General features: G+C 36.2%; 1 protein-coding gene across 3 annotated transcripts in view; it reads left to right on the top strand.

Annotated features, from left to right (window-relative positions):
* Positions 1-10,290, top strand: part of EFR3A (EFR3 homolog A) — a 45,936-nt gene that overhangs the window by 23,112 nt on the left and 12,534 nt on the right. For 2 of the 3 annotated variants that reach the window (XM_014544991.1, XM_014544992.1), the window contains exons 11-19: positions 1,313-1,427; positions 2,363-2,414; positions 4,135-4,307; positions 4,766-4,841; positions 5,558-5,719; positions 6,340-6,471; positions 7,439-7,506; positions 8,436-8,563; positions 9,640-9,690. In XM_014544991.1, the coding sequence (XP_014400477.1) occupies positions 1,313-1,427; positions 2,363-2,414; positions 4,135-4,307; positions 4,766-4,841; positions 5,558-5,719; positions 6,340-6,471; positions 7,439-7,506; positions 8,436-8,563; positions 9,640-9,690 (957 nt within the window). The remainder of the gene's footprint in view (positions 1-1,312; positions 1,428-2,362; positions 2,415-4,134; positions 4,308-4,765; positions 4,842-5,557; positions 5,720-6,339; positions 6,472-7,438; positions 7,507-8,435; positions 8,564-9,639; positions 9,691-10,290) is intronic. The other variant, XM_005872784.2, reaches the window with a different exon arrangement.

Below are 10,290 nucleotides of genomic sequence, written 5' to 3'. Positions count from 1 at the left end.
CCAGCCCCTGTCTGCCTGCAGCCCCGCTCCCACACACTGATGGCGCTGGCCCCATTTGCACCCGCTGACGGCATTAAGTGATTGGGGCTGGCACCAGAAGCAGGGTCATCGCCGGCAGTGGGTGCGAGAGGCAGCTGCCGGCCCCAATCACCCCTCAGGAGCAGGGGGAGGTGGCGAACCCCTGAGGGGTGATCAGAGCCGGCAGCTGCCGCTCACAACCGCTGAGGGTGTCAAACGATCGGGGCCAGCGGTTGTGAGCAGCGGCTCTGGCACCAGCAGCAGGTGCAAACACCCAGCAGGACTGCAGTGCGTGAGAGCAAAGAATTTTCAGTAACCACCAGAGGCTCGCCCCAATGACAGCAACCAGCACCCCACCTTGGTCTGGTGTCCCCGCTTACCTGTCCCACCATCCTGCCATGGCCGATGCCTGCCATGTTCCGCGCTCTGCCGCCTGCTGCCAACACCCTTCATGTTCCATGCGCACCCCCTGGTGGGTCAACACACATCATAGCGACTGGTTGTTCGATTGTTCCCCTGTTCGGTCTATTTGCATATTAGGGTTTTATATTTATAGATAATAGGGGCTGATGACAAGTCAGAAGGTCTCTGTAATGATTTTCTTGTACATTTTAAGATCTGAACAAAAATAGCCATGATTTGATATCTGTTCTGATCTTTCAAAGAAACAAAAAGTTTGAAGTTTGAGTAAGTGTTAATTAAATCTTGTAAATATTTTATGACCAGGAAGTAAACCTTCAAAACCTAGAGCAGGTAAACTTAAAATATCCACAAAACCCAAGAGTTTATGAGAAAAATGACAAATAAGTTACTGTTTTTTAACATCAGCTGAATTATGTGTTTTGAATTAACTCACAGAGTTAAACTGTATCTTGGCCAATTATGAGATTCTAAAACATTTAACAATCCCAGGAAACCAAGGTAGTGACCTAATTATTGACCTCTTTACCTAAGTGTGTCCTCATTATTGACTTCCTTACTAGAATAAGAAAGTAGGCTCACAGCATATGAACAAGAGTTCATTAGAAATACTAACAAAAGATGTTTTTTCCTTTTTCTAAAACTCCAACTCAAATTGATGATGATTTGCCACTGTCACTATTTGCAAAAGACTTATTAGTCCATTATATAAATCTTATATTGTCTATGATTAAATGATTTTGATTAAATGAAATTTTAATATCATTAGTGTTTAAAGACATTGTTTACCACATATTGAAAGATTTGGTTTAAAATATTTTTTTACTATATGGAAAAATTTCAATTTGTAAAATTTATCTTAATATTTTTATAGGATTCTTTGGAAGTAACCTACCAGATTATCAGAGGTCAGAAATCATGATGTTCATTATGGGGAAGGTACCAGTTTTTGGAACATCCACTCATACTTTGGACGTCAGTCAACTAGGGTATGCATATGTGGTTTTCCAACTATAAACTTCAACTTAATCTTGGTTTAATTTCATTTTAAAGAAATCTAGAAAGTGTTGTATTGTTTCTTTAATCACTAGTACTAAAAGTTCTGTGGAAAGTAGTATGTTTATGGTGCTAGATTGCTAAGTAATTGAATCAGCATTGTGTGCTTTTAGAATCAGTTTTCAGCATATCATAAATTCTCTAATTTTCTGTGTCTTTTATGGACCAGGTGGAAGGTTTATTTAGCCTGGATATTGTCTATATACATGGATATTTAGGGTAAAGCTTCAAGTTTTCTGTAAAAATTTAATAATTAAAATCAGTATAGCAGGAATGTTGACTTATTCCTACAATTCTAAAACTGAAAGTGATTTTAAAGATCGTATGTCTTGGTCACCTCATTTTATAGATTTGATTTTAAAACATGCTAAAGCTTTAGTTTGTGAATATTTTTGTGTTTTTTGCTACTTCAGTAAGGAAATAATAGTCTTATATGATTTATATTTCTTTGTTAATTAGATAACCCATTTTCCACTTGTTAATTGTTTTTTGAATCATCTGGTTTTACCTCTTAAATATATTAGTCAATTAATTATATTTACAGTAAATATATTTCCCAACGTATAGTATCTTTTTGTGTTGTTTTGTTATATATTCATATGATTTAATTTTCATGTCATTACCTGCATAGGTCTGTTTCCTTTGAGAGCCAATAACTTTAATATTTTTGTTTGAATTTTATTTTTTTACATATAGCTCTTTAATTCATATTAAACTTAGAGTATAAAGGGAGCCATGACTTAGCTATTATTAAAATCTATTTAGCCAATATGGGTAGAGTTTTAAAATCAGTGAATAATAAGTAGATGAAGTAATGTGAATGTTAATTACTATTAATGAGATAATGCTAGTTTGCTGTATCTTTTAGGGACTTGGGAACCAGGCGGATTCAGATCATGTTGCTGAGATCCTTGCTTATGGTAAGACATTGCGACAGGTGAGAGCCCTCCTCCTCACATGACTGAGGAGGTGAAAGCAGCTTCCCATTGGGAGCCTCTTTTCTTACATAGTCAGGTCGTAGTTATGGTTCGTTTTCTCTGTGGTTTGTGTAATTAAATATTAGCTTTCGTTTTCTTGTATTTTATTATGCTTTTACTATTTATTCCTTACTTCTCCTGTCGTCTTATTTGACATTCATGATGATGAAACATACAGAGGACAGGAAGTATTGCCCTGTGATAGATGGAGATGCCTGGGCTCAGGGACTTGCCACGTCACGGAGCTAAAAAATAGAGCTTGGGCTTGAAATCCAGTGTTTGTCTATGGATCATGCTATTCTTTCACACACTGACCCAATAGTGGCTTCTTCTTTGGGAAATAATTCAGCTATAAGTAGCTGAAAAGGAAAAGCATATCTAACATGGGAGGCCCTGTGCTTATTTCATAGTAGTTATGTTCATTTTTTACTCAGCGACACTTCACATAATGCTGGTCGGGGCTTACTGTTGGGAATGTGTCCTTCCCCTGTCGGTGCTCTCACAATTTAATCTGAACATCTTTTGTCCATGATTTCATCTTTTAAAAGGAATATTTCATACCTAGGGAGAAGTACAGAAACATCTCCTGATTTTCATGTTAATCCTGTTTATGGTACTTGTCATAAAGAAATTTTAAATTATAATATAGCCAACTTTATCAGTTCATTCCTGTGTTTTGTTCTTTTTTATTTGTGTCTTCATTCCTTGCCTCTTCTGATGACATAAGCACATTTGTTTATATTTTCTTACAAAAGTTTCTAAAATTTGGCTTTCTACATCTAAAACTTTGATCTGAAGATTATTTTTATATGTTGTGTGGGACGTGGATATATTTTTAATTTTTAGGGGGGTAGCAGTTGTCCCACCAATATCTTTGCTTGCTTATAAGGTCACCTCCATCCTATAATATATGTTCCAAATATGTTTGCAAATATAAATGTACATTTAAATTGCCACCTCAAATTTTATCTGGTCCTATTTTTCATTAAACAAATTCCCTAGTAGATCATCTTGACCTAATCCTAATTGTACCACATAGTCAGCTGAAGGAAGGTCTGTGTGGTATGGTTTAAATGTTTAACAGCATTTAAGATACGCTGAAGATATGAAAAGCTTAAAATTTAAAATATAGAAGTTCACTCAGAAATGTCAAATCAAGTATGTAATAAAGTACCACTTTCCAAACTGAAAATGTATTCCTATTAACCTAAACTGCTTAATTTAAAATAATAATTTAAACATTTTCAGCTGTTACTTGAACCATTTGCTAGCTAATCTTACATTCATGTAGTACTGATTACCTATCCCATATGTTCTTAACCTCTCTGACCCTCAGTTTTCTCGTATAAAGTGGGGATGCACACATGCCCACCTCACAGTGATGTGGGGAGGATGCAGCTGATGCACGTGGTGCTTAGACCCTGCCTGGCATGTGGGAAATGGGGGCTGTCATTACGGTTACTCTCTTTACGAATGATGTTTTCGTAAATTCAGTAAAATCCTCATCACCTTACAAAACTTTTATTTTTTTATTCAGGCTGCTGTCCATACTTGTTCCCCCTTAGTTTATGGCTCTCATAAAACAGTCTTGAGAATTTTACCAAACAAGGACTCATGACAAAGGTGCTTTGTTTGTTTCTTTGATCTTCCTCCCTGTAATCAGGTCACCTCTGGGTACAAAGCGAAGACGATTGTTACTGCGCTACCTGGGTCTTTTCTGGATCCTCTGCTGTCACCATCCCTCATGGAGGACTATGAATTGAGACAGTTAGTCTTGGAAGTGATGCATAACCTCATGGATCGCCATGACAACAGGGCAAAGCTTCGAGGCATCAGGTAGTGCGCCATCTTGAAATAGGCTTAATGATGATGTTTTTTAGTTTCTACATTCATGTATTTAAGTGTGATATTTTTAAATCTAGGATTTTCAGGTTTTATTAATCCAGAGTTTTATTTAATTGGTATCAAGAGCATTTAATTATCAGTATAGTTTAAGATAGCAGATGTTTAGAGGTCTTTTCAAAGATCTCAACTACTAGTGGTTACTAGTTACATGAATTTTAATTTTGCTTTAAACTTAGAAATGGCATTAGGAGTCAAGATTACTTTATAAAATTCTTAATTAAACTTCCTAAGTCAGTGATATGATTACATAATAGACTGACTTAACATGCTCATTGAAATGAGTGTTACATAGTTCAGACTCCTAAGTATAGCTCTTGATTTGCCACATAACCCATAATATTATAACTAAATGTGCTGTTTATTAAAAATTATATATTGATTATCTCTAGAATAATACCTGATGTAGCTGACCTAAAGATCAAAAGAGAAAAAATCTGTAGACAAGACACAAGTTTCATGAAAAAGGTGAGCTTATCTTCTAAAAAATAATGCATGATATAAGTTAAATAATGATGTAAGTGAAAGCCATTTGAATAGTTAGGTAGTTTTAAATTGACATATGGCCTTGAAATGAAGCCATACTTTATTAATAGATTGAGGTTGGTTTGGTTTGGGGGAAACCTCTGCGCAGTCCCTGGGAATTTCTGTAACCTCTCCCTCTATGTCAGCTTCAGACTTGCCTTTGGGGACTTCATGCCAGCGCATAGCTGAACCTGCAAGGCTCTTCCCTGGACGAGCGCTAACCGCCTCCCAGGAGGCTCCTCTCTCAGACAAGGCAGCTTAGCACCTTCGCCCTCAGCCAGATTCCCCCATCATCACCAAGGCCCCCCTGACCCTGCCATCCATTTTAGTTTTTGCTTATATCAATCTGCAATTTGCTTTTGTCTTTTCAAATACCACTAAAAATATTTTCATTGTTGACACTAAAACTTTTTCTTACTTGCTGTTTTTATTTAAGGCTTGTTCTTCAACTCTTCTGTTAGTTTGTAGCTGTATGCTGGTATATTTGTTGATGTTAATGATGGGGATACAATTTGACCATCTCATTATCAGTTTAAATTTCTCTTCCACCGTATGTTGTGTAATAAGATAGTTACTTTATAAGAGGTTATATGCATGTGAAATCTGCCTTTACTACATTTTAAGCAAACATCTTTTTCCTCTGTCATGACCCTTTTCAGAATGGACAACAGCTATATCGGCACATATATTTGGGCTGTAAAGAGGAAGACAACGTTCAGAAAAACTATGAGTTACTTTATACTTCCCTTGCTCTTATGACAATTGAATTGGCCAATGAAGAGGTGGTTATTGATCTCATCCGCTTAGCCATTGCTTTACAGGTATGCTTTCGTAGCCTTTCATTGAGGAAAACATTTTTGTATGAAACAGATACCATCTTTAAAGTGTTGTTGCACTTATCCAAGGACATGAATTTTTAAAAGGGAGTGTCTAGTTTGAAATCTATAATACTCAAGACAATGACCATAGGCATTTGTTTTGTTAACAGATGTTGAATGAGCATTTGTTTGTGTGCTAAATATTGATCGAGTCCCCAGGAAAATACTGTGATGAAAGGACAGCATGGTCCCTGAGCTCATACTTGGAGTTCAGTGGGGAAGATAGTCATTAAATAATATATATATAGTTGTTTGGTTAGGAGTTAAGTATTCTGTAATAAAGGGACAGTAAGCAATGAGAGTATGTGTATATATTATATATGTATATCAGGGAGAGAGAGATGTTTATATATTTAATATATATGTACTATTTTTTTCTTAGGAAAAGCTAGTTGAGAGATTTTACTCTTCTATAAATGGGCATTTATTCTCCTTTTAGAATTAAAAAAGAATAACTTCTTATAAGGTGACATTTTGGTTAGCATTCCAAACCATCCGCAGCTCGCAGTGGCGCCGTAGAGGGACCTGGGAGCCTAAGCCTTGTGCTGTGCTTTCTGTTAAAGGACAGCGCCATCCTCAACGAGGACAACCTGCCCATGTTCCACCGCTGCGGCATCATGGCGCTGGTGGCCGCCTACCTCAACTTCGTCAGCCAGATGATCGCCGTCCCTGCGTTTTGCCAGCATGTTACCAAGGTCAGGTATTGCAAAAAGCTCCTCAGCTTGGTTTTTATACAAACATGGCTGATTTTCTTTTGGTGATGATTAATTTCAATTTTGATGTTTATGTAATCAAATTCAGATAATTCTATAGAATTATGCAGTGACTGGGTCTTTTCTGGATCCTCTGTTGTAAATGGAAACTACATTAAACCATTATGAATCTTAGTATCTAAATTTTCTGAAATTTTACTATTTTTGTTGTTATTGTTTTAAACTAGTCTACTTGAGCCAGATCTCAAAAGTTGAATAACTTTGTTCTCAGAGATTTGTTCTCGGCCATTCGACTATATTTGGCTTTTTCAGCAGTAACCCATTAAATAATTACTTGAATAATTTAAAAACATTTTAAGGGAACCTCATCTTATGGAATTGGGAGTACATCTCTCAGTCCTTACTAAAATGTTGGATTTTAGTGCATTCTAAGAAATAGAACTCATTCATTCACTAAACAGGTGAATATTTAATGCTGTGAAAGCAGTTACCCCTTAGGTTGCTCACAGTTGACGGAGCAGCCAGACTTCCCGTGCACGGAGCCCTCTCCCCAGGGCTGCCCAAGGAGCACGGGGTGGGGCATGCCAGGGCCGGTGCCTTGTGAGGGATTTCCAAAGCAGAGGCAGCTGAGAACATACGTGTTCTGACCCTTTGCAGTAGGTTTAATCAGGTGTAACGGGTCATTGTGTTTTTACTACATGTATTACTTTATTGTCATGATTTTGTTACCTGGTGAATTTTAAAAATAATGTAAAATGTAAAAACAAAATGAACTCTGCGTTTGGGCTGTAAGCATAGTTTAAATTTAAAAATAAAGTGATGGTATTTCTCATATATGTTTAGTTTTTGTTTCTGTTTTTTGTTTGTTGTTTTAGCTTTCCATGTTTTCATAGCAGGGTCCTGAGAAGAGAGGTTTTCTGTTTTTATTTTGTTTCTGGGTATTTTTCAGGTTATTGAAATGCGGACGATGGAAGCCCCTTATTTTCTGCCAGAGCACGTTTTCAGAGATAAGTGCACGTATGTTAAATCTTCACATTTTAAGGCGGGGTGCTGACTTGAGAGACCAGTCAGTGATTATAAAGGAATCAGCTGCTGAGAATAATTTTCTGGTGTTTTATAATAATCATGTTTCGTGTTTCTGGCATTTAATTTGTCTCACTTCTTTCTCTTGCTATAGAAGTTCTTATACATGATAAATATAGGCTTGTGCAAACATAGATCAATCTTTGATTAAAAAATATTTATCTTTTTAATATGGAGATATATCTCCTAAATAGCATGTTCTCATATAAATGAACACTCCTTTAAAGAAATACAATATCCTGTTCAAGATTTTCCATAATAGATAACAGTACTCATAAAATTCTGGGAGAAAGACTGTATTAAGGAAAATTAATAATTTATACACTACATTCTTCCTTGCTATTCAAACAAAAAAATAAATGAACAATGTGTTCTTCACACTTTTGGGCTCTAAAAGCAGTTTTCTATTGAAAGCATCAACATAAGATAAAATCAGGCCGTTTGATAGGAAAGAGAAGCTTCATGTGATTGAGCAAGTGCTTCTGTCACTTGCTGGCCCATACGGTTTTTCATTAACTAGCACAGACGGCATGTTTATGTTCTTCTCTCAGTAGGTTTTAATCACCTTGCAAGTTAAAACTGAATTTAGTCCTCTTTATCATTTAATGTGTGAATACCAACAGGACAATGTGAGCCTGACCTCACCGCTATTGGGGAATGAGTCACAGCAGAATGGTTAATAGGAGGAACCACGTGTCCTGCTTTAAAGAGCTCAAATTAGTCCTCTAAATTATACTATGCCTATTGCTAATTACAGTTCATTTATAGTATTTAGGCTTTGACCTGGAATGTTTGAATGATAACTTATTTTTACTCGGTAATTTAAATAACACTGAATTACTTTTGTTTGATCAATCTGACAGGCTTCCAAAATCTTTGGAGAAACATGACAAAAGTTTGTACTTTTTGACCAACAAGATTGCAGAGTCACTAGGTGGAAGTGGCTATAGTGTTGAGAGATTGTCAGTGCCATATGTACCACAAGTCACAGGTGAGTGGAGGCTGATTAGAACTCTCATTCTAATGATATGTTTCAATAACTTTTCCACTCTCAGCAATGAAAATAGTTTGTATATTTACTGTACCACAGCTTTACAAATGCTCAAGGATGGTTACTTGTATTTTTCTATTTTCCTCTTGAAAACTTAATAAGTCTCTAAAGGTATATACAGGGATGAGCAAAAGTAAGTTTACAGTTATAAGTATGCTAAACTGTTATTCTTTTATTATTATTTATTAATTATTGTATTATTATTAACCTACTTTTGCCCACCCCTGTGTGCGATTTTATCATGAACAGATTTAATCTTCAGTGATTATTTTAGTTGCACTAAATAATAATATACTTTAAACAAAGAAGGAAAGTGAGATCTTTCCTCATTAACCAATGTTGTGTTTAACTTATGGAAATGGGAAATGGGTGAAAATTGTTTAATTAGTTAATTGTGTTTATTGAGCTTAATGAATTAGGCAACTTTTGTCACGTGAAAGAGTACAGATCATTTGCTGTGCAAAGAAGTCTCAAACGTTGTGAGTTAAGAATATGCTTTCTTCTATGCACTATTTATTTCCTCTCTTCTTATCATTGACCACAGTAATTCTGCAGTGCTTCATGGCAAAACTGCATAGTGTCTTACAGTTGATTTTTACTTTAGATACTAAAACCAAACAATATCTTCTGCCTTCATTTTCACTTGGTGATTATATAAATATTAAATTTGGTAGAACTAGTTCTTCCTTTGGGGAAACCTCTGTTGTATAAGAGAACTGTTTGAGTTCAGTTAGGTGGTTTTATGGAATAATCACTAAAGGTAGCACAATCTTTATAAATACTTATCTTTTTGTATAATGTAGATCCAAAATACATACATTTATTACAAAGATAGTTGTTCGTAGCATCTGAGATGTTAGTGAATTCTTTTGCATTTTATTTTATATTCTGTGCTATACAAGATTTTATTCTGCATGAGTTCCTTGGGGAAATAAAAATGCTAAGAATAAAACATTAGTAGAGCATTGTAATTTAAAAGTCTTTAAAAATATTTCATTCTTATTGTGTGGCTTTAGCTTTCTTTCCTTCAGGCAAAAACCCTCCTAAGCCCAGGCACAAGTACGAAGGTAAACCCAGCGTCGGTCTGGCTGCCCTTCCCCCGATCCTGTAGGAGAGTAGCTTAATCAGACATGCTTTTTAGAGCGGGACCGGTGCCTGCACACCTTCCACACCTACAAGTTCCCTTATGATTTCACTCTGCCTCCCCATAGCCGTAGTTAATTTGCACTGCTTCTTTCCTTCGACCCTGATCCTTTAACTCTTAACAGTTTTTAGTGAACATTCTGGTGCTTTTTTTTAAACAGGTGGTTTGTTCTTTTCATTTCCTCCCACCCCTGAAAAAAGATGTATTCCTTTCTTAATGCCTCTCTATCACTGACTGGAAGAATTCTGAACATTTCAATACTTGGTTATATAATGCAGCAGTCGGAGTGCGAGTTCTCTGATTTGTAAAGATGGGTGGTGTACAGCAGTCTGTGGGGCGTGTGCCCTGCCTCAGTGCAGAATACATGCTTCTTGTGAGACAGTCAGTCGGGCATTGTGTTTTCCTTTGGCTCTATAACCATCAGGTGATAATTTTGAAAATTAAGGGGTTTAAGAACATCATACTGAAGAAAAAAAAGCAAAACAGATTTAGTTTGTTGTGTGACATAGATGTGTGTGTGTGT

The sequence above is a fragment of the Myotis brandtii genome, unplaced genomic scaffold (assembly GCF_000412655.1).
Source record: "Myotis brandtii unplaced genomic scaffold, ASM41265v1 scaffold390, whole genome shotgun sequence".
Lineage (NCBI taxonomy): Eukaryota > Metazoa > Chordata > Mammalia > Chiroptera > Vespertilionidae > Myotis > Myotis brandtii.
This window is presented reverse-complemented; position numbering and strand designations above follow the sequence as displayed.